The sequence below is a fragment of the Portunus trituberculatus genome, chromosome 41, assembly GCF_017591435.1.
Source record: "Portunus trituberculatus isolate SZX2019 chromosome 41, ASM1759143v1, whole genome shotgun sequence".
Classification (NCBI taxonomy): Eukaryota; Metazoa; Arthropoda; class Malacostraca; order Decapoda; family Portunidae; genus Portunus; species Portunus trituberculatus.
The window spans coordinates 28,630,497-28,654,727 of record NC_059295.1 but is presented as its reverse complement, the minus strand read 5'-3'; the positions used below and the strand labels follow the sequence as shown (position 1 = coordinate 28,654,727).

Below are 24,231 nucleotides of genomic sequence, written 5' to 3'. Positions count from 1 at the left end.
TGTGGATTAGAAATTTTGGGGAGGGGGGTGACGTAAGATGTCTTCCAGTCATCGGGGCAGGAATGTTGAGCAAGGGAGGCATTGATGATAGAGCAAAGGGTGTGGCAAGTTCTGGGGCAAATTCTCTGTAAATTTTGATGGGGAGGTCAGTGGGAGTGGTGGATCTGTTTAGTTTAAATTTAAGAAGCTTCCTGTAAACATCAACCTCCTGGACAAGGGGTGGAGGGGAGGAGGCAGGGAGGTAGGCTGGGAGAGTAGTGGAGTGAAGGGGAGGGAGTGTCTGACAGATCGCAGCGAAGTGACCGTTAATCTCTTCGGCCGCGCTGTCAGGTGAAAGGTGTGAAACACAGGGAAGAGAAGAGGCTTGCTTTTGTAAACCACACAAAGACTTAATCTTGTCGTACCACTGTCTGTTGTTAGTAAGCTTGAGATGGTGAATTTTGTCTGGGTAGTAGCTTGCCTTGGCTTTTTTAATTTCCCTGATAACTCTGTTCCTTAAACTCCTGTACTGGTCAGGGCTAGAGTGGAAAGCCCTGTCACGCTGACGAAGGAGTCGTTTGATGCAGGGCGTCATCCAAGGGGCATCAGATGGGTCTACTGTGATGTCCTTGGTGGGAAAGTAGTGGTGGAACGCTTCCGTTGTGGTAGTGAAGTAGTTCCGCCATTTTGTGTGGACGTCTTCCACCTCCAGTACCTCGGTCCACGGATGAAGTGTTAGCCACTGCCCAAATTCCCTCATGGCGGAGTCAGGCATGGGCCTGTGGGATCTGGTGACAGTTGACCTGGGAACCGAGGTGGTGGGGGGTGGGTGTCCACAGGATGGAGAGGTGGGTGCTGCGTCCCATGGGGGGGGGAGTGGCTTGGGAGGCGAGTACTGCTGGCTCAGGTCTGTCATGATAAGGTCGAGGGTGGACTGGTGGTGGGTGGGGAAGTCCACGACCTGGGTGAGGTGTAGCTGGTGCAGGATTTCACTGATATCCAAGCGGTTGAAGTCCCCACAGATTACCAGCTTGGCAGCAGGAAATCTCACCCGTAAAGCATCAGCAGTCTCGATGATGTGATCAGTGAGCAACCGTGCAGTGGCGGCCCGTGGAGGGTGGTAGACAACACACACAATGATGGAGGCTGTGTTGCGGGGTGGCAGGGGGTAACCCTCACCCACAGGGCCTCCAATCCGGCGGGGACGTCGACGTGTAGGTGTGAGGGGCTGAGGTCAGAGCGGCAAAACAGGGCCACTCCTCCCCCCCTGCGTTGATTCCTGAGGTGGTGGAACAGCTGGAAATCTTGAATCATACACACCTCAGGAGTTATCTGCCACGCCTCCGTGATCGCCACAATGTCTGCACAGTTAGATCTCACTGACACTATCAACTCGTCCATCTTGTTCGCCAGTGATGTCACGTTGGAAAGGAGGAGAGAGGGAAGACTATACCACACGCGCGGAACTTCGAAGTGTTTGTATTCCCTCTCCTCAACCTTCCGCCCTTCCTTACGGTAGATGTGATCACTTTAATGGGACGCACCACACTCCTTCCTCCCTTGGATCCACGATTCCGAAATAACTGTAAGTTTTTGAGGCGTTGAATGACCTCTGATGGAGGGTACCCAGCCTCACGTCTACGGCGCAGAAGGGCATTGCGTCCGTAGCTTAGCACTGCAGCACTCATTTCACTGTTTGTCCAGACGTGCACTCACTTATAATATCCAAAATTGTTTGTATTATAACACTATGGCGAGCACTAATTAACCTATTAATAACTATGTGTGTGTGTGTGTGTGTGTGTGTGTGTGTGTGTCTAAAAGAAATTCAGCGTATCATTCTGTTGTGTTTCTATGTTGCACGATCTTGTTGCATTTCCAAATTTAAAGACATGCAGTTCTGGGTTCAAGGAAACGCGTTTAGGTTTACGTAAACTTTAATCAATTTGTATTACTTGCATACTCGCATGATCACATAATATTTCTGATTGTTATACACAACATCCCAACATAGATACGTTTGTTGTATATGTATAATACTAAGTTATGTTGTGGTGTTGAGAGTTACTGTGTGTGTGTGTGTGTGTGTGTGTGTGTGTGTGTGTGTGTGTGTGTGTGTGTGTGTGTGTGTGTGTGTGTGTGTGTGTGTGTGTGTGTGTGTGTCTAAAAGAAATTCAGCGTATCATTCTGTTGTGTTTCTATGTTGCACGATCTTGTTGCATTTCCAAATTTAAAGACATGCAGTTCTGGGTTCAAGGAAATGCGTTTAGGTTTACGTAAACTTTAATCAATTTGTATTACTTGCATACTCGCATGATCACATAATATTTCTGATTGTTATACACAACATCCCAACACACACAAAAAAAATGGATTAATCTCTCTTCAAATGAATTCAAGTACCTGTAAACACTTCACATTACAATTCCGATTCGAATTACTTGACAAAGTTAACACTCTGAGGTAAAACGTATCCTACACATAGCTCAAAATTAATATTAAATGAGAAAACAGATCCTACACATACCAAATACCGCTCTGTCAACTTAATCGCCAACATTTTACTCTGAGGTGAATTAAAACTTATATGTTCTACTTAATGCCTTCACCCACCTTGACGCTCTCTGGTCTGACACCTCTGCTTAGCTTGTCTTTCTATTTATTTTTGTACATTACCGTCACCTACACTTCTTGATATACACCGTGATGTTAGAACTTTCTTTTTTCTTTTTCTTTTTTTGCCCCGACAACGTTTCCATTGTTGTAAGATTTATTTTTCAATACTTCGGTCATACGATTTATTTTCCATCAGGGTGGTGATAGCTTCCTGTAATATTAGTACCTGCTTCCTTAATTTACTCTTTCTTCTTTCTGACTTCCTTCTTAATTTTATTATATCTTTGTTTTTGTCTCGTATATTTCCTTCTTAAGTGTTTCATTTCCTCCTGGTGGTTATTAAGTTATAACAAGTTAGATTGACACGTTGCTAGAGCACAAGTCTTCTTTCACACTTTTCCCTCTTCCCCTTCATTACAGTTAATAGTAAAATAATGAACTAATCTTTCTATATCCAGGGAGGCGGCGGTGGCCTTGGAACAGTGCTGGAGGAGGTGCTGAAGGCGTTAGGAAACCAGAGCAACAACTACAAAGTACAGGTGGTGTCTGTGTACGGTAGTTCGTCTCCTTACCATACTGACCACACAGCCCAGCAGCGCCTTGGCCAGCACAGCTACTATAACTACAACAGACATGCTGATGAAGGTAAGGCAGGAGAGAATGGCACTGGTGAGGAAGAGCAAGGAGAGGATGCTGTGTACCCTCCTCCGCCTCCCTTCGCCTGCGTGTGGCTCAGTGTGGTGGCGCCTGACGGAGTGTTCCTGAATCCTACCAGACTGCAGGGAATTCTTGGCCTCCACGTGCAACAGGTGAGAGGACTGTGCCTTCCGTTCACTCATCTCTCATTGCTCTTCTCTTGGATCCGTCTCTTTCCTTGACATTCGTAGCAGATTTCCTCATATCCTATCATTCTATTATCAGTCACTTATGATTCATTATTTCGCATCCCCTAACATCAACGTGCTTCCTCGCAGATGGAGGAGGCCACGAAGCTGCGGGTGAATCTTGAGCCTCCCAAAGAAGCGGAAAGACGCCTGGAAGACATGGACGCGTCTCTAACTGATCTCCAACCTGGGGATCCGTCCTCTGTTGCCTCTCTTGCATCTACCACTCTCCCGCTGCAGGTGTGTGTGTGTGTGTGTGTGTGTGTGTGTGTGGGTGTGTGAGTATGTGTGTGTGTGTTGGGGGTAGATGTGGGTGGGTGTGGCTGTATGAGGAGAGATGTGAAAAATTGTTTCTGTATATTGTGTCTATCATAGGGAGAAAATGAGAGAATTAAAGCTTTAATGAACAATATGTATTTGTTATTGGCGTGGCTGGCAGGTCGTGGACGCCAATACCACTTCTCTGGTCACCCCACGCCTCACTCGCGCCCTGCCCTGCCGCGCCCATGACCCGGAGACTTGCACGCCTTCTTCCTGCCTCAACGGAGGACGCTGTCTGCCCACTTCTGCCGGCAACAGGTATGTGTGTGTGTGTGTGTGTGTGTGTGTGTGTGTGTGTGTGTGTGTGTGTGTGTGTGTATGTGTGTGCGTGTATGTGTGTATGTGTGTGTGCTTGCGTGCATGCGCGCTCCCTATCTTCACTTGCGTCTCTTCCAAGGTGCGTGTGTCCAGGCGGTGCAGAGGGTTGGCAGTGCAAGGTACTGGCACGGACCTTCCTGGGATCTGGATGGGCGTGGGTACCGCCGCCCCCACGCTGCCTCCCCACCACCCTCTCCCTGCGCCTCCTCACCCGCAGCCCACACGCCCTTCTACTCTACTCAGGCCCTATGGCACCCACGCATCGACCTAAGGACACTGCACCGACACCCATGCTCGCCTTGCAGCTCAGGCAAGGCCGCCCACAGCTTTTGGTGGAAGGGGGCTTGGAGCCGATGAAGGTAGAGGTGAATGCCACTCTTACTGACGGAGAATGGCACCACCTGCACTTCCGCCTCGATGTTCAGGTGAGGAGGGAAGGGGAAGAGGTGTCTTGTAGAATAATGTTTTTGTGGATGTTATGAACTGCATCTGTTGTAATTAAGAATATCTCTTTGTACTGACGGGAAACGCACAAAGGATGAGTCATGGTAGAGAAGTATAACTGTAGCTAATATGAGTGTTTTTTAGTCGTGACAGGAAATTACAGCGTCAGTGACGATAAGATAAAAAAAAATGAAGAGCGAGAACAGGATGAGTTGATTAACTGTTGTTTATATGTAGGACAGACTTTGAAGGACAGTATCAGTGAAACATACACACACACACACACACACACACACACACACACACACACACACACACACACACACACACACACACACACACACACACACACACACACACACACACACACACACACACACACACACACACACACACACACACACACACACTGAAATTGTCAGTTCTTTAAGATGATATTCAAAAGCAAATACGTTACGATGTGAAACTGAATCTCGATTGACTTTGGTAGAAAGTCAGATCAATTTTAGAAAACGATGAAGTACATATGATAAGTTGCAAATATATATATATATATATATATATATATATATATATATATATATATATATATATATATATATATATATATATATATATATATATATATATATATATATATATATATTATCCTCTCACGAAATGGACAGCGTGTGTTTCAAATATACAACAGTTACCTTTAGCAGCGCGTGCTATCATTGTCTCTTTTTCCCTCTCAACGTGAGTTTCAAGTACGACGTTTCTAGGACTTAGTAATTGCCGTTTGCAGCTTTTTCAGTTGTAGTAATAGTTGAAGCAATAGTAGTAGTAGTAGTAGTAGTAGTAGTAGTAGTAGTAGTAGTAGTTGTTGTTGTTGTTGTAGTAGTAGTAGTAGTAGCAGTAGTAGTAGTAGTAGCAGTAGCAGTTTAGGGAGGCGGTGGTGTAGTGGATAAGGTGGAGAGTGTGGGATCGGGCAGACGTCCATGCGTAGGCTCGAATCCCACCACGTTTTGAAACTTTGTTATTTGTCGAGTGGTTTAAAGTTACTTACATGTCACCATAATACTTATGTTCTAAGTTGAGGTGTAATGGTCTTACACCAAAGATGCACTTGGGTGGTGATATGGGCTAATATGGATACCACTATAAATAAAATTGCCTGCGCCGGTAATGGGTGGAAGCTGAACAGCGCTTCCCATACTCTTCAAGTACACCTACAGGCACTATTGGCTATAACATAAACAAAAAGTAGTAGAAGTAGTAGCAGTAGCAGTACTAGTATCATTTCCACTAAACAGACAACAAGAAATTTTAGTACCGAGTTTCTTTTTGTTTCTCGGCCTCCCGTATCATCAGCACCCTTAGCTAGAATCTCCACACCGTAGCAGAACACACGTAGCTCCAGTCTTTACTCAACAGCGTCCCAGACGAAGCTTTTTTAGTCTCTCCCCTGATGAGTGGCAGATAGACGTGTGTGAGGAAGGGATAGAGGGACGGGGAACCTACACTGTCAAAATTGATTCAGTGTCCCTGGGTATTGGATCTCTCCACATGCACGATGGGATCACAGGCAAAGCGAAAGCGGAAATTACCCCGCCACCAGTGTTCATTCAAACGTACACACTCACATCACACAAGTTGCTTTGATATTCTTTCTGTTTCGTCCACTTAAAAAACATTCACATAATTTGTCATTACTCATTCTTTATCAGCTTTTTTTTCGCTTTTCGCAAATGAAGGAAAGCGAATCAGGTATTCTAAATACAAAGTATTTGTTTTTGTATGTATATACACCAAACATTTAATATATTACTGTTATATTTGTATACTTTAGCAATTGATACACAAATATGTGTGAAAAAAAACTTCTTTCAATTTCTTAACACACACACACACACACACACACACACACACACACACACACACACACACACACACACACACACACACACACACACACACACACACACACACACACACACACACACACACATATATATATATATATATATATATATATATATATATATATATATATATATATATATATATATATATATATATATATATATATATATATATATATATATATATATATATATATATATATATATATATATATATATATATATATATATATATATATATATATATATATATAATTATTTTCATTTTGTGTTTTTTTCTTTTGAGGTCGGGAGGTATTAATTTGATATTTTAGATTTAATTAAGTAATCAGTCTATTAATAGTCTAGTTTATCAATCTTATTTTCTTAATTCATTTGTAAATTTTATTATTAATACTTTTTTTTTTTTTTTTTTTTTTTGCCGCGCCACGGGTGCCCCACAGTTCTGACATCTTATAACCTGTCAACCAATTAATCACTTCAGTTTTGTCTTGGTTTTCATTGACCAGTTCATCAGTAAGTCATTACATCAGCCTCTAATGCCCCGCACCTCTTCGGTCCGTCCTGCAGGGCGTGGCGCTCATGGTGGACCACTGTGGGCATGGCTGGGAAAGGCCTAACCAAACCTACACCCACTGCTTAGGGCGCAGGGCGTGGGCGAACCCCTTGGGATGGGGGGCGTGGCCAGGCTCAGGGCCACTGCAGGTAGGCGGGATGGCACACAGGCCGCCCACAGCAGAGGAACACCGGTGGGCAGAGGCTCCTCTCCCACACCCACTCCACGGCTGTCTCTCCCATCTCACCGTTAATGGACAGGTGAGGTGTGTGTGTGTGTGTGTGTGTGTGTGTGTGTGTGTGTGTGTGTGTGTGTGTGTGTGTGTGTGTGTGTGTGTGTGTGTGTGTGTGTGTGTGTGTGTGTGTGTGTAACCTGATCCCGGATTCGAACCTGAGCCCTCTCGATTGTTAGTTGGGATTATCCTTCTGCAAACTTTCTTCTATAACTGAACATCATCCGAAATACCAATTTGCTGCCTCACTGACCAACCCCAGACGATCATACTCATTGAAGAGAAACAAAACTACAGGTCCTGGATTTTAAATAGCTTTGAACATCATCACCTAGAAATTGCACTAATCGCGACAACTAACAAACACACATGACACCTCTTACACTACATACTGCGCTGACGAATACCAGATAATTTTACTCAACCGAAATGAAACTTCAGATCCTGGGTTTTAATTACTCAATCACTCTTCTTGCTGTCAGTGGCACCTTGTAATCTTTTACGATGCTTTACCCATGCACCAAGTTCATTAAGCTCAACAAGACCCTGGAATGAGAGAGTTAATGTGTTCTGAGGCAATAAAAAGCATAATAAAAATCACAAGGAAGGTGTTAGGGAAGAGCCAGATAGATAAGGAAATAAGGAACGTGATAGATAAGTAAGGGATTAAGAGAAGAAACAGACAAGTAAGGAAAGGGGCAGCTAAATAAGGAAACTGGGAAGAAAACGAGTAAACAAGGATATAACGTAGGAGACAGATGAACAAGGGAATATAAAGAAAACGATTAAGTAAGGGAGTAAGCAGGAAGACAGATAACTAAAGAAACAGGAAAAATAAATGGTGGATAACTAAAGAGATCAGAAAAGAGACGAATAAGTAAAGAAAAAAAATAAGAAAATAAACCATCAAGGAAGGAAACGGAGAAATAAAGGAATAAGGAAGGAGATTCACAGTGTAATGGAAGAGTTAGCTGGAAGTGTCTATACGTACCAAGATAAATTGTACAAGACTCAATACTGTTTGAACCTCTTTCATTCAAGACTCAATAAAGCGCGGCAGAAAAGGAGACCCATTTGTTCTTGTCCGTCCTCAGCTTTCTTACGTTCCTGTCCCCACTCTCTCTCTCTCTCTCTCTCTCTCTCTCTCTCTCTCTCTCTCTCTCTCTCTCTCTCTCTCTCTCTCTCTCTCTCTCTCTCTCTCTCTCTGTCCATGTTTTCTTCATAGGGAGTTCCCTGTTACATTTTTTTTTTTCATCTCTTGTTCTTCCGAGTGCGCTGGACATGTCACTGCGATCAATATCCTTGCTACCCTCTTGCTCTTCTCTCTCCCTTTCCTTTTCTTTCAGAATTTTAATGCAGTTTTGTATTCTTAGGAAGTTTACTATCTTACTTTTCTTTCTTTTGTCATTGCACTGCCTTCCATGTGAATCAGACATGTCATGGGAAGATGTGCGAGTATTTCCTTTCCAGCACTACTTTTACACTTTCCGCATCTCGATTCTGTATCTGAAGAGTCAATACAGGAAGAGTTCTGATGGAAATTTTGACCGATCAAGAGACTGTGAATATGCGTAAAGACTCTCTTTCTTAAATGTTGAATCTTCATGCCCTCTGATAAGCGAGAGCCACTGCGAAAAGAGGAAAATTTACTTGTTGATGAAGTGTTAATAGAAAAAAAAAAAACATCACCACGAAATTGATTTATCTGTCAATATGTTACCACTACCGAGTCATTGTTATCGTCTTGTTACTCATATGAAAAGGTGAGCAGGCGAAGAAATAGGTATGATGAGAGAGAGAGAGAGAGAGAGAGAGAGAGAGAGAGAGAGAGAGAGAGTCATAAGCAATCAATCTTTTTGCCTTTGGGTGACATGTATGTCAGGCCAATATCGGCTCCACTGATGGTTATTTGCCTATCTGCTGGTCTGCTTGATATTCACGTGTGCGAGGATACTATGAAAACTGGTATACTGGTGATAGGTGGAAGGTTACATGACTGGAAGGGTGGCTGGGAGTGAGTAGATGGATGATGGGTGGATTGATTGATTCGCGGATAGTTGAATTGTTATCTGGGGCGTTAGATGAATGGATGAGTGAGAGGATGATTCGATGAGTGGGTGGGTGGGATGGATGATTGGATGAGAGTGAATATGTCTGTGAATAAATGTATGGTTTAGTCAGTACGTGTGTGTATGGAGGTTTGTGATGATGGGTAATAGCACTAACTTGTGAATAAATGGATGGATGGATGGATTGTTATGTGGGTGGAAAGGTGAGTGATTGAATAAGTGGATTGTAAGAAGGTGTATGGATAGATGGGTGGATGGTCGGATCTGGCAGAGTGAGTGGGTATATGTGGTTGAGTAAGTGAACGTTATGATGTGTGTGCGGATCCACATTTTGCCTTCAACAAACTTGTAGCTTAGATGACGTCTAAGTTTAGAGACATTTTGGGACACAAGTGTTTTGGGAGCTAAGTGTCTCGAGTATCAAACGTCCTGAGAACTACTTGGACTCAGACCGATCTGTCTTGATGATCATCTGACCTGAACCCTGTGACCTGAGTACCCTTCGCCTCAGTACCATCTGACTAGCTCACCAGCGGTGGTGGTGGTGGTACTGGTGTTAGAAATAATAGAAAGCAACAAATAGCATTTCTCATCTCAATAACCATATCCTTTCTACATCAGCTTGTGGATCTTGGACAGCCAGCTCATAGCGGAGGTAGCACAGCCGGTTGCCGCCCTCAAGAAACCGCATGTTTTGAGGAAGAGGGAGGGTGTGGCCACCGGGGGAGATGCGTCAGCGGTCTCAACTACCCGGAGTGTGAGTGTCACCCTGGGTGGTTTGGTGTGGGCTGCAGTACACCCTCGCCCTCAACCACCCTGGGTCGCGGCTCCTACATGCGTGTCGCCTTGTCCTTCACGCCGTCCCCCACGTCACTCAGACTACAGGCACGGCTGAGGACATGGGGTAGAGCATCAGGGGCGCTGTTACACGTGGCAGCGCAGCACCACGCCGCCGCCTTCACTTTACATGTAGGTTTTTCAGAAGAGTATTTGTGGTGCTTGTCGTGGTAGTGCTGGTTCTTGTGATGTACTGTGTGGTATGGTTGATTTTGTTTGTTTTGATGTGTAAGTTAATTTATTTGGTATAGATATGTTTGTTTAAGTGATTGATATGGTTAAAATGAAATTATTATGAGGTGTCTACACATCTCACTCATGCACTCTACTGAACTAAGTGAAGTTAATGCCACCATGATCTACACACACACACACACACACACACACACACACACACACACACACACACACACACACACACACACACACACACACACACACACACACACACACACACACAGGCGAGGCAAATAGGCAAGCCTCTTAATGTGTGGCCCCTGTTCACCTAGTAGTAAATAGGTACAGGATGTAACTCGAGGGGTTGTGGCCTCGCTTTCCCAGCGTGTGGAGTGTGTTGTGTGGTCTCAGTCCTACCCGAAGATCGGTCTATGAGCTCTGAGCTCGCTCCGTAATGGGGAAGACTGGCTGGGTGACCAGCAGACGACCGAGGTGAATCACACACACACACACACACACACACACACACACACACACACACACACACACACACACACACACACACACACACACACACACACACACACACACACACACACACACACACACACACACACACACACCACCTCAACATGTGCATCATTAATTGTTTCTCCCAGCAAGCTACATTAACACCCAACTCTTCTTATCTTCAGCTTCGGTCGGGCATTGTGTGTGTATCTTTGACCGGCGCGGGCGTGGGCCTGCGAGAGGCGTGCGTGGAGGGCCGCAGCGTGGGCGACGGGGCGTGGCACACAGTCTTCGGCGAGCGGCACGGTGTCAACCTGCTGGTTGGTGTAGATGACGGAGACGGTTGGCGGCGAAACGATAGCCTGGTGTCGCTGCAGGAGTGGCACGGGCGTGGGCGTGGGCGCGGTGATGGCAGGGGTGATGCATTGCCTTTCCCACCACCTGTTCCCATCCTAGTGGACAAGCACGAGGGGGTAACAGTGGGAGGACGGCCGAAGAGCGAGGGCGGCGAGGTGGTTGACGTGACGGAGGACCTGGCTGACGGTGAGTGTTGAGTGTGTTGATGGGTGAGTGTAGCAGTGACATTTATTGTGATAGTGAATGTAGAGATCTGCATAACCAACTATCTTCTGGAAAGGAAGTGGGCGTGGTCCTGCTTATTTTCCATTTTGAAATATTATGTTCCTTATATAATTATGGAAAAAAAAAAACATTGTTGATACTGTTCCATATAAAAAAAATAGTGTCGTTCTTTATTTAGAAATAAAAGCTAAAAAAAAAAAAAAAAAAAAACAGAAAACATGACTAGCACCGTTCAGATAAATCATATTGCGAAAAATATTTGGGAAAGGCAATGTTCAAACCAAGAAGCTGAAAAATATGTATATAAGAGGTAAAAATATTTTACCAACAAACATGGATTCTAAATGTAACATTTTGACTCACGGCTGCACTTCAAAGGTTTATAAACTGTTTCCCTTGCTGTGAATTTCTAACTGACTGATCTAGTCTAACCTGATGGCTGATACACGGCCTATCAAACTGTTAAACCTCGCTCGGCACTTTATCTTGACATTCACAACAGGCTGATTTGCAAAGAATCGCCGATAATTTTGCCAACAACGACACTCTTACTTCGATCAGAAAAGGAAACTGAAAAAGAGAAAGATTTTAAACTAGTGCCGATGTTTTGTTTTCACCAGGATTAAAAAGCAACGATATACAGTAACTCGAATAGGAAGGAAAAGCAAGAAAGCGAAACCGTAATAACATTAATAGATTTTACCACCATCACTTTATTTTAGAAGACACAAAATCACTCGATCAGAAAAAGGAAGTAAGAAGAAGGAAGCACAAGAGGAGCAGTAGATTTCCCGCCTTCGTTTCATTTTTAGAAGTATAAAGAAGCAATATCAGCAACAAGGGAAACAATACAACGATTCACTACTTTGGACGCCGGCATACGCTTTGATGTGCAGTGAAACAAAGTCACTCCATGATGACTTCATATTTGAATCCACGTGACAGTTTATCCATTGTAAGCTGCGCCCGCGACACTTGTGATTGCTTACAAAATAGTAAATCGAGCCAGAGAGAGAGAGAGAGAGAGAGAGAGAGAGAGAGAGAGAGAGAGAGAGAGAGAGAGAGAAACCCTGCGCTCCATATTAAGTTCGTTTGATCTCAATTGGTTTTAGACGTGAATTAAATTTATTGAAAAATATTTATTTCGAGGGGGTGATGGTCAAGCTTGGTTCAGGACACTTTTATTTATTGCCATTTTATTTCATTTATTCATTTATTTGTTTGATTATCTCTATTATTTTTCTTTTTAGCTTTTTATTCTGCTGCAGGGTCAAGGGTGGAAACTTAGTTAAATCACCACTGTAAAGAAAAATTTCCCTTAGTCTTGTTATTGAGCTGGTATTGTTTCATTCAAATTCAGTAGTGTGTGTGTGTGTGTGTGTGTGTGTGTGTGTGTGTGTGTGTGTGTGTGTGTGTGTGTGTGTGTGTGTGTGTGTGTGTGTGTGTGTGTGTGTGTGTGTGTGTGTGTGTGGCAGCAATTTCTCTTACTGTCCTTTCTTTACACACTGACTCAAATTAAGGCTCTTTACCTCTCCTGTTCAATTCATTACTATATTTTCACCTGATGATGGAAAAAGAACTCTCTCTCTCTCTCTCTCTCTCTCTCTCTCTCTCTCTCTCTCTCTCTCTCTCTCTCTCTCTCTCTCTCTCTCTCTCTCTCTCTCTCTCTCTCTCTCTCTCTCTCTCTCTCTCTCTCTCTCTCTCTCTCTCTCTCTCTCTCTCTCTCTCTCTCTCTCTCTCTCTCTCTCTCTCTCTCTCTCTCTCTCTCTCTCTCTCTCTCTCTCTCTCTCTCTCTCTCTCTCTCTCTCTCTCTCTCTCTCTCTCTCTCTCTCTCTCTCTCTCTCTCTCTCTCTCTCTCTCTCTCTCTCTCTCTCTCTCTCTCTCTCTCTCTCTCTCTCTCTCTCTCTCTCTCTCTCTCTCTCTCTCTCTCTCTCTCTCTCTCTCTCTCTCTCATCATCATCATTCCTAACATATATTACATTACCGAACTAAATCTTAACTGTTCTTCCCTCACCTGCATTCACTTTCTTCTTTCCCATTCATCATTTATTTCTTCTCCTCTCGTCCCTTCTGTCACCTCCCATCGTCCCTTCTCTCCCATATTATCATCCCCTTCATCCCATCACCTTCCACCCTTCCCTTTTTCCTCTCCCTTATTCTCCTGTCGTCCGTTCACCTTCTCTTGTCTCTCTCTCTCTCTCAGTTTGCATCGATGACGTGCGAGTGAATGGCCGGCACCTTCCCCTCCCACCTGCGGCGAATGGGACCAGCTGGGGACAGGTGACCACCGCTAGGAATCTGACCCAGGGTTGTGTGACGCCTGACCCCTGTATCAACGCCACCTGCTCCCCGCCACTGTCCTGCAGCGCGGCTTCAACCTGGGACCAACCCGCTTGCAGGTACATTTACGAAGGGAGAGAGAGAGAGAGAGAGAGAGAGAGAGAGAGAGAGAGAGAGAGAGAGAGAGAGAGAGAGAGAGAGAGAGAGAGAGACTTGCTATTGAGATAAGTTGTTTGATTCTCTCTATCTCTCTCTCTCTCTCTCTCTCTCTCTCTCTCTCTCTCTCTCTCTCTCTCTCTCTCTCTCTCTCTCTCTCTCTCTCTCTCTCTCTCTCTCTCTCTCTCTCTCTCTCTCTCTCTCTCTCTCTCTCTCTCTCTCTCTCTCTCTCTCTCTATATCCATTTCTCACAGATCTCTTTCACCATTTCACTTTCCCACTTCCTTTCTCAATTTTTTTTAAAGCATTCCATTCTATTTTTTTTGTCAGACACGTTTACTCCTCAAAGTTTTCTTCTTGTTCTCCTTCTTTCAAATAGTTTCTGTCTTCATTTTTTATTCCTCTTTTCCCGATGGCTATTTATGATCCTCTTAAATTATCCTAATCTTCTTAAACCTTTTTTTCCTAATTCCTTCACTTTTTTTCCTACTCTCGTGTTCTAATAGTCATTTCTTTCTCCTTGTCCATGTTTTTTTTCACTTTTTTTATATACTCCTGTTTTTATTTGTGTGTTTTTTTTTTTCCTTCTCTCAGTTTTCTTCTGCCGTCTCTCCATATTCACTTGACTTTACAATTATTTGCTTGCATTATCTCTCTTATAATATCTTCTTGCTTTTTTAATCGTCTGCTCGCATGTTCTTTCCTCTCTCCATTAGCCTTTCTTAGTATTCGTATTGTAACTACATAGACTGACTCAAACATTTTTTCTCGATCTATTTGCTCCTCTTCCTCTTCGTAACCTTTTTTTTTTCTTTCAATTTATTTCCATTCTCTCTTTATTCTGGTTTCAATTCCTTTTCTTCTGCAATGCTTCTGGTACGGTTTTCATATTTCATTGCTCCATTTCAACTATACTGTATACGAGCGCTATTTGATTCATCGTTATTTGTCTCATTTTTCCTTACTCCTAAGCTACTCTAAGACTCACTCTCTCTCTCTCTCTCTCTCTCTCTCTCTCTCTCTCTCTCTCTCTCTCTCTCTCTCTCTCTCTCTCTCTCTCTCTCTCTCTCTCTCTCTCTCTCTCTCTCTCTCTCTCTCTCTCTCTCTCTCTCTCTCTCTCTCTCTCTCTCTCTCTCTCTCTCTCTCTCTCTCTCTCTCTCTCTCTCTCTCTCTCTCTCTCTCTCTCTCTCTCTCTCTCTCTCTCTCTCTCTCTCTCTCTCTCTCTCTCTCTCTCTCTCTCTCTCTCTGCAGCCACCTCTAGACATTATAGTGCAAGTCACATTTATTTCTGCAGTTCCTTTCTTGCTATCTTTTAGATATTTTGTAAAAAAAATTGTGGTGTGTTCAAGTGCTCTGAATTGCTGCATACACCAGTGAAAAGGCTAAAGCAATCAGTCTAATACATCAACTGGTATTCCCTCTCTTCTCTATTCCCTTCTGTAACCCGCCTATCTTCCCCGTCACTCTATAATCAGCTGCGGGTCTGGGCGGCTGCTAGTGGGGCGCCGCTGCGAGGACGTGGACGAGTGCCTGTGGAATCCCTGTCTACACGGAGGCACTTGCACCAACCTACGTCCGGGGTACCTGTGTCTTTGTGGGCCCACCCATGCCGGGGACCATTGCCAGTGGAGCACACGCACTCACGCCCCCTCTGCCCTCACTCTTCCTGCTGTTCTCGCTGTCTCCCTAGTGGCGCTGCGTGAGTGACTGGTGATGGTGGAGGTGGAAGGGAAAAAGGAGAATAAAAGAGATGAAGGAATGAGAGGGATGAAATGTGGGGAGGAGTAAAATAGGGAGGAAGAAAAATAGGGAGAGAAAGGAAAGACAAAGAACATAAAGAGGTGAGAGAACTGAAATATGGGGAAGAGCAGGAGATGTAGAGGGAGAAAGAAATATAGGAATATAAAGGAGGGACAAAAAAGCATGAGTGAGGGGAGGAGGGAGTAATGTAAACTTGCTGTGGTTGTGGTTAGGCAGGAGTATTGTTATTGTTGTTGTTGTTGTTGTTGACTGTCTGAAAGTTTATGAGAACTCCTAAGTGCTTTTCGTTACCGCTTAGCCTGTCACAACTTAGGACGCGAGGTACGAGAGCTCTTAACAGGTGTCTTATAAATGGATTCGTAAACTATAATATTTCTTCAAAGTATGTAAGAGAAAATATGTAATATGCTGAGGACTTGTGAGGCCTCTTAAAAAAGCAAGGTCTATGTATTCTGCCTTTACTTGCTATTAGTATTGCTAATGCTCTTACTGCCATTGTGATAATCCTAGATAGATAGATAAACAGTAAACAAAAGACGAAACAATATCTCGGTCACAGCACAACCACCACTATCACCACCACCATCATCACCATCACCATCTTATCTCCCCCCAGTGATCCTCGTCTTCGTCGTGTCTCTTCGCCTACACCGGCGCGGAAGCCTGTGTATGCGGAGCCGCTCAGAGGAAGAGGCGAGTGGCGGCAAACTAACGCTAATGGAGATGAAAGCAGGCAGAAGAAGAGGAGGAAGAGGAGTAGACGACCCAGGAGGGGGAGGAAAAGGAGAGAGTAGTAGAAGGAAGAGTCTCCAGAAAGATAACTCCCCTGATAGTTTTCTTGTGCGTCTTCGTTTAAAGTTTTCGGGTCAAGGATCCTCGTCGTGTGAGGCGCGGGCAAGTAAGTAGAAGGTGTGAGAAGATGGGAGTGTGAGGAGCAGCAGGAAATCGGTAGTAAGGGAGAAATGCAGGCAAGTAAAAGAGAAGCCCAAAAAATTCTTGAAGAAATGAGAGGAGATGGGAAGGAAGAGTGGAATGAAGGGAGAGAAGGAGAGGAGGGACAAAAATTATTAACTTGTTGGAAGTGTGCAGAAGAGATGATGTGGATGAAGAGAAAGGAAACCACGAAAACATGAAGAAATGAAAGGACGGAAGTGTTTTGAAGGATAAGGGATGGGGAAGGATGAATAGAGTAGTGTATGTATATATATATATATATATATATATATATATATATATATATATATATATATATATATATATATATATATATATATATATATATATATAAAGATCTGTACACTATATAATCCTCTCTCTCTCTCTCTCTCTCTCTCTCTCTCTCTCTCAGCGCGGAGAAGCTCATCGGGCAGCAGGAGGGGATCGGGCAGCCACAGAGGGGGCGCCTCTCCTCCCCCAGTGACGCCCGTAATGGTGACTCCTGACCTAGCGCGGGACGATCTGCGAGCTTACGCCTATGAGGGGGATGAGTCTTCCTCTGGCTCCCTCACCTCGGCCATCGCAGGTGACTCGTTGTTGTTGTTTTATTGTTGACGCATCTGCTTATGGTGCTGGTGTTACTACTACTACTACTACTACTACTACTACTACTACTACTACTACTAATGTTCCTGTTACTGATACTACTAATATTGCTATCACGTACTACTGTTACTTTCATTCCTACTCTTACTACTATTGCTACTACCGGCAACTACAATTGAATATATGACTGGCAGTATTCCTCTTGCTATTACTTGACTTACTAAACTATTAACTTTAACTAATAATGTTAATGTTTATGAAATTACTATCACGTACAATATAACTATTACTGCAATTAGAAGACTATTTTTATTAAACTACAACTATCAACATCACGATCAACATCATCACTTCTACTACTACTCTTGGTGCTACAGTTCTACGAGTACATGCCTCACCTATTTCATCCACCCTTCCATACTCTCCCATTCTCTGTCACCAACACGCGGCGCCCCACCATTACAGGGAGGGCGCGTGAGGGTTTGATGAGCTGTGAGAGGCTTTGGAGGGGAAGGGTGTTAGCTGTGAACGTGTCAGTGGGAGAGGAATCTTTGTATACTTTGTTCAGTTTGTTGCGGTATTGGTTTCATTTAAGTGGCTTGAGGCAAAGAGAGGAAAAGATAACAAAACATTCCTGACATCAGTACGATCCGAAACAAAGGAAATGCTATTCAAAAATTATCGGTTTCAAGAAATGCTTTGTTACAAGAGTTTCTTATAGCTAAGCGACAAAATCTGCTGGTATCGAAGTCTGTTTCAATATGCAAAGACAGAGTGCAAGATAACAACCAGACAGACACAAACATTACGTAGGCAGAGATAATTTTGTGCTGCTGAACGTGTGTGTGTGTGTGTGTGTGTGTGTGTGTGATAGGAGATACTTATAACTGAAATAATGTTTTAGGAGCAATTATAGTGGTGATAGTACTTAATACCGTTAATAAACACTTCTCCTCAAAAACAGAACTCAAAATAATCAGCGCAAGAGAGGAAGGGGACACAGGCGGCGGCGGGGAGGCAGCATTAGCGGCAGACCTTCATCCATCCAGCTCATCCCGGGGTTCCTGGAGGTGGTCGATTTGCTAAAGAACCTCCCGGAATCATCAAGCGGGTCCTCATCCTTCTCCCAGTCAAGCGGAAGGATTAATACGGAGGATCAGAAGTTGCCATCTGTTCCTCCCCCTCCTCCGCCGCCGTCAGGAGAAGCCGCTTTCCTGGTGGCGAGCAGCGTGGTGTCCCTGCAGCCCGGTGAGGGGAAGGCCAAGACGAGGATAGGCAAGATGTCCTCCCCAGCCCGGCGACAGAAAGGACAGGAGGCTGCGGAAAGCGAAGTGCTGTCCACTGTCTGCTGAGTGGGATAAGTAGGAAGCTGAAGCCGGTGTTGATGTCCGTGTGTGTGTATGTGTGTGTGTGTGTGTGTGTGTGTGTGTGTGTGTGTGTGTGTGTGTGTGTGTGTGTGTTAAAGTGCTTATGCCACATGGTGTTATACTTTACACATTTCCCTTCTAACAATTTTGATTTTTCTCTCATTTTTGTATATTTATTCTCTTTATTGCATTTCTCTTCTAAGAATTCATTTATCATTGCTTTTCCTTTTTCTGTTCTTTATTTCTTGCAGTATTGATGATGTTCCCACGTCTACTACTACTACTACTACTACTACTACTACTACTACTACTACTACTACTACTACTATTATTACTACTACTTTTATTATCGTGGCGACTGTTGTTATTAATGTTATTAAAACTGGTATTACTTTTGCTGCTGCTGCTGCTCTCTCTCTCTCTCTCTCTCTCTCTCTCTCTCTCTCTCTCTCTCTCTCTCTCTCTCTCTCTCTCTCTCTCTCTCTCTCTCTCTCTCTCTCTCTCTCTCTCTCTCTCTCTCTCACACACACACACACACACACACACACACACATGCACACACACGTTGTTCTCCGCCTTTTGATATATTTTATACATTTATAGGATGTCAATAAGAAATGTTGCAAACCTACGTGTTGTGTTATTTATTTCCCCTAACCAGTTAAATAGTGCTAGTGTCTCCGTACTCCTCTCTCTCACTACTGCCACGGATTATTACTAGTCTTGTCTTTGGCCTCATTGCCTCTCTCACTTTATACCTCTCATTGGAGTGACTTGATATATTACCGAATTCTAGTGAGCGTGTCTGAAGTACATGAGAAATTGTCTTGGTTGTGTCGGTGGTCCCAATAGTAGTAGTAGTAGTAGTAGTAGTAGTAGTAGTAGTTAATAGTAAACTTAGTAGTAGTAGTAGTAGTTGTAGTAGTAGTAGTAGTAGTAGTAGTAGTAGTAGTAGTAGTAGTAGTAGTAGTAGTAGTAGTAGTAGTAGCAGTAAATAATAGTAGTAGTAGCAGTTAATAGTAAACGTAGTAGTAGTAGTAGTAGTTGTAGACTAGTAGTAGTAGTAGCAGTAGTAGTAGTTAATAGTAAAGGTAGTAGTAGTAGTAGTAGTAGTAGTAGTAGTAGTAGTAGTAGTAGTAGTAGTAATAGCAGTAAGTAGTAGTAGTAGTAGTTGTTGTTGTTGTGATGGTGGTAATGGTATGTGTGATGATGCTGGTGGTATTAGTGGGAATATTTGTTGTTGTGGTGATAGAAGTAGTAGATGTAGTAGTATATTGGTGATGGGGGTAGTGTTGGTGTTGGTACTGTGGATGATGTAAAAATACAAGAACGTAAGGAGATTACAAAACCAATCGGCTTGTACCCAGAAGATCACGGTATCTCATTCATAGATGTACGAGATCACTTTTTCTTTTCAAGCTCCACCGTGCTCACGTTCCCTGCACGGCTGCCATGGCTGCATGCATCTCTCATCTCTCCTGTTTAAATAGATCCTTACCAACCTTCATGTATGATTTAACTAAATGCAATTCCATTATACTCGATCCTCATTCTCAAGTCCGTTATTTACATATCTAATTATCATTGTTGTAAGTTTTTTTTTTTTTCGTATGTTAAACCTTGTTCACTTAATTCTCTTTCCTTTTGTCGTAGTCCGTCCATTAGGTTCCATTCTTTTTAATAACAATGCCTGCATAAGTACATTTTGACACTAGGTGACAGCACCAGTTTGGGTTCGCCATCTCGAGACACTTGAGTACACGAAGCTTCATCGCTTTGGATTCTGAAGCATGAGCTCAAATATATTCAACACCACCCAAATGTATTAGATATCACTCATTATGTAGTAGCAAGCAACTACTCATAGTATCGGCATCATTAACCATCTTGTGTGAGCATTGAATATGGTCACTGCTAGATACATTTGAAGCTACGAGGCACTGACCGATTATGAAGTGGCTGTAGGCGGAACTGCACACAGGCCACAGCGCATGGTCACTGTGTATGTCTGGTGCATGGTTGGAGCAGAGACTTATACTGGTAGCATTATCGCTGATTATCTCCGCCATCGGTCAACATCCGCAAACCAAGTTGCTGCATAAGTGAGGTAAGGTAAGATGCATCACATAAGCTGCCTCGTAAACTTTTTAGCTTCGTGAGTTGTGCTTGAAAATGAGATATGAGTCCATTACCTACTAAGCGTTTCAGAGAGTTTGAGGGCACGTTTTTCTAGAATAACTTTGTAAGGAACACGCATATCATTATGAAATTTTGCCACAGTGTATTTGACACCCTCCCCTAATATCCCAATGTGTCATGAATTGTAAACAGTATATAATAATGGCAAACAGTATATAATAATGGCACTTATCCCTATAAAAATAGGAGAAAGTCACTTATCCCTCACGAAGAAACGGACAAGTGGTGAGAAATGGTGACGTAGAGAGAGAGAGAGAGAGAGAGAGAGAGAGAGGAGGTCGGGGAATACATAGATGTTAAGGGGATGGGAGGGGAGGGGAGGTATGGAGCGAAATATGGAGAGGGGGATGGAAGAGAGGGAGGGTAGGAGCAGGGGGAGGGACTTTGTGGGTGGAGCTTGTTACTACGTCACAGATAGCACTACGTCACCATTTCTCACCACTTGTCCGTTTCTTCGTGAGGGATAAGTGACTTTCTCCTGTTTTTATAGGGAGAAGTGCCATTATTATATACTGTTGACGATTCTTGACACATTGGGATATTAGGGGAGGGTGTCAAGTACACTGTGGCAAAGTTTCATAATGATATGCGTGTTCCTTACAAAGTTATTCTAGAAAGACGTGCCCTCAAACACACTCTGAAACGCTTAGTAGGTTAGAGGGGTAGCTGTCATGGAGGGCAGCTGTGGTGATAGCATATTTCATCATTTCATTCATTTGACTTCTCGATGTCCCTGTGTTCTGTCAAATAATAGTAAAGTACTTGCTTTTGGCTTATGAACAATTTTGTAGAATTATTTGTCGAGGATGATAAGATACATTCATTGGTTTATTGTGGTATGAAACAACTTTCCAATTCAACGTTTTTATTTTCTTCTATTTAATGCTCCATTAACTTCTCCCTTTTGGTGTTCTTTTACGATTACTTCATCTTACTCTACAACAATGATATGTAGTTTTATATATATATATATATATATATATATATATATATATATATATATATATATATATATATATATATATATATATATATACCTTATTGGGTTTAAAAAAGATGTCTAGTTTCCGTAGAAAATGCATTTTTTCTCAAATATTTATTTCTGCCCCAACAAGAGTGGGGATTTCTAGGAATACTGGGTTATCGGGTGGTAGAGATGAAAAACGCTGATTTACTAGTAAGATAAGGATTAAAATGGTTGACAAGACAATTCTACTTTTGTCACAAATACAATATTATTACTGAAGAATATAGGCTACAAATGTGAATAGATACACATTCCTACTTACAGACTGGTATATTTGGAGATATTGGTGTTTCTTTGTGTCACAAGAATAATAACTAAAATTCTTGGGTACCATCGTTATTCCAAATTGTTTCGAATCTCAGTGGTCGAACGTGATTCTGCAGTAACCTTGATTGGAAATGCGCGTGCGTGGTAAGTTCTTCACGGACAATGAAAATCTTAAGAAAAATATCAGCCAGTCAAATGGCTTTTTATCTGCGAGTGCATAATGCAGTTCTCTATCAGTTTCTCGTCACGTCCGGACGTGAGGGGTATTCATTCACTTATTTTGGAGGTATAGCAACATCAAAAAAAAAAAAAAAAAAAAAGCGACAGCATAACATTTTTTAAATCACACGGTATTTTTCAAGTAGTAAGTAAAGTGTCACATATGTCAACTGGAGTGCAATTTTCGTGAAGAACAAGGAAGTGTTTGGCGGTGCACGAAAACTTTCAAGGTTGGACACACAACAAAGCGGCGGTACTGCGAATACAGCGAAAGCCAATTTAAGGGTTTGGTTAGGATTAGTATCCCTGAGAGAAGTCCAGGTTAGGTTGATATCATTCTTGGGTTATGTTTATCACCAAATTTTGCTAGTTGGCCTCCCCACCTGAAAACCCAGCATTTTTATATGTCCCTAAAGTTCGTTGGAGGTAAAAGGGATTATGCTGTGATTCTGAAACTTTTTTTCCTTTTTATCCTCTCTTACTACCTTTTCTCACCCTCCATATTCTTCCTGTCTCTTTTCCCTTTGTCCTTTCTTCCTCTCTTTCCTCACCTTTCATCTGTTGTCTTCTTGTCTTTCTTTACCCTCTATCTTTTAATTATCTTTCTCTTTCCTCACCCTCTATATCCTTTCTTCCTCTCTTTTTACATCTTTCACATACTTCCTTCCTCTCTTTCTTCGCCCCTCATTTGTTTTCTCTTTCTCCGTTCTCAGTTTCCTTTTTTTCTCTTTTTCTCATCCTCTATCTCCTTTTTTTCTCTTTCCTCATGCACCTTGTATTTCCATTCTTCCTTTTTTCTCACCTTTCATATTTCTTCCTCATCTTCCTCACCTTTCATCTTCTTTCTTCATACCTTTTCTCATTCTTCATAACCATTCTTCATCTTTTTCCTCACCCTTATCTCTTTTTTTCATCTCCTTTCTCGCTCGCGTCCAGTGACCTGCTTCAAGCCGCAGTGTACGAACTTGGATCCAAACAAGTGTCCTTTCCTCTCCTCGCTTCTACTCCAATTCTCCGCTCTTTGTCGTACTCCACGGTCTCTCATCGCAGTATCACAGTCCGAACCCTCCTTGTCCTCTTCCTCCTCCCAGTCCCTCACAAGATTAGATTCGTTCCTCTCACTGCCCTCGCCCTTCTCACATTCCCTCGTAGCATCCAATAGTACAGTACACGAGAATAGTATTATCAAATGCCTACCTTTCTATCTTCTCACCACACACACACACACACACACACACACCCGGTAGCTCAGTGGTTAGAGCGCTGGCTTCACAAGCCAGAGGACCGGGGTTCGATTCCCCGGCCGGGTGGAGATGTTTGGGTGTCTCTCTTTTCACGTGTAGCCCCTGTTCACCTAGCAGTGAGTAGGTACGGGATGTAAATCGAAGAGTTGTGACCTTGTTGTCCCGGTGTGTGGTGTGTGCCTGGTCTCAGGCTTATCCAAAGATCGGAAATAATGAGCTCTGAGCTCGCTCCGTAGGGTAACGTCTGGCTGTCTCGTCAGAGACTGTAGCAGATCAAACAGTGAAACACACACACACACACACACACACACAAAAAAAAAAAAAAAGCTAGATAGATACAGATGTAAAAATAAGAAATCCTGAAGTCACAACAGCGTTTGAGTGCAATATTATCAGTGTATAACCAACAATGTTTCTTTGTACCCTTTCTTTTTTTCTTTTCTTCTTTATAGCAGTGACTTTCCTTGTCTGTGTCGTATCCTCTCTTAACCTTCCTATCAATTAAAAGTGAAAGGCCAGTAGCGATTCATGGGAGTGCTCAGCCAAGGGAATTTGAATTGTGTCAGGAGGTGGAGGTCGAGGGGGCGGGAATTCGATGTGCCTAGTGTGGAGTGGGAGGAGGCGAAGCTTGATGGAAGGACAAAGGTCTAAAGTCTAAAGGAACGGAGTGTCGAAACGTCGATCTAACCTGAATCTTGTATTATAATTGGAGTGAAAGAGAAAGCGATTCAGGGAAACGC

The 24,231-nt window shown here is 43.1% G+C and overlaps 1 protein-coding gene across 1 annotated transcript in view; it reads left to right on the top strand.

The window, feature by feature from the left end:
- LOC123516889 (putative neural-cadherin 2) overlaps positions 1–18,865 on the top strand; it is a 51,207-nt gene extending 32,342 nt beyond the window's left edge. The window contains exons 10-21 of the mRNA XM_045276614.1: positions 3,054–3,404; positions 3,570–3,719; positions 3,919–4,058; positions 4,198–4,543; positions 7,037–7,282; positions 9,945–10,292; positions 11,033–11,390; positions 13,633–13,828; positions 15,341–15,564; positions 16,243–16,524; positions 16,975–17,148; positions 18,133–18,865. Coding sequence (XP_045132549.1) covers positions 3,054–3,404; positions 3,570–3,719; positions 3,919–4,058; positions 4,198–4,543; positions 7,037–7,282; positions 9,945–10,292; positions 11,033–11,390; positions 13,633–13,828; positions 15,341–15,564; positions 16,243–16,524; positions 16,975–17,148; positions 18,133–18,254 — 2,937 coding nt within the window. The 3' untranslated portion in view covers positions 18,255–18,865. The remainder of the gene's footprint in view (positions 1–3,053; positions 3,405–3,569; positions 3,720–3,918; positions 4,059–4,197; positions 4,544–7,036; positions 7,283–9,944; positions 10,293–11,032; positions 11,391–13,632; positions 13,829–15,340; positions 15,565–16,242; positions 16,525–16,974; positions 17,149–18,132) is intronic.
- Positions 18,866–24,231: the final 5,366 nt, after the last annotated feature.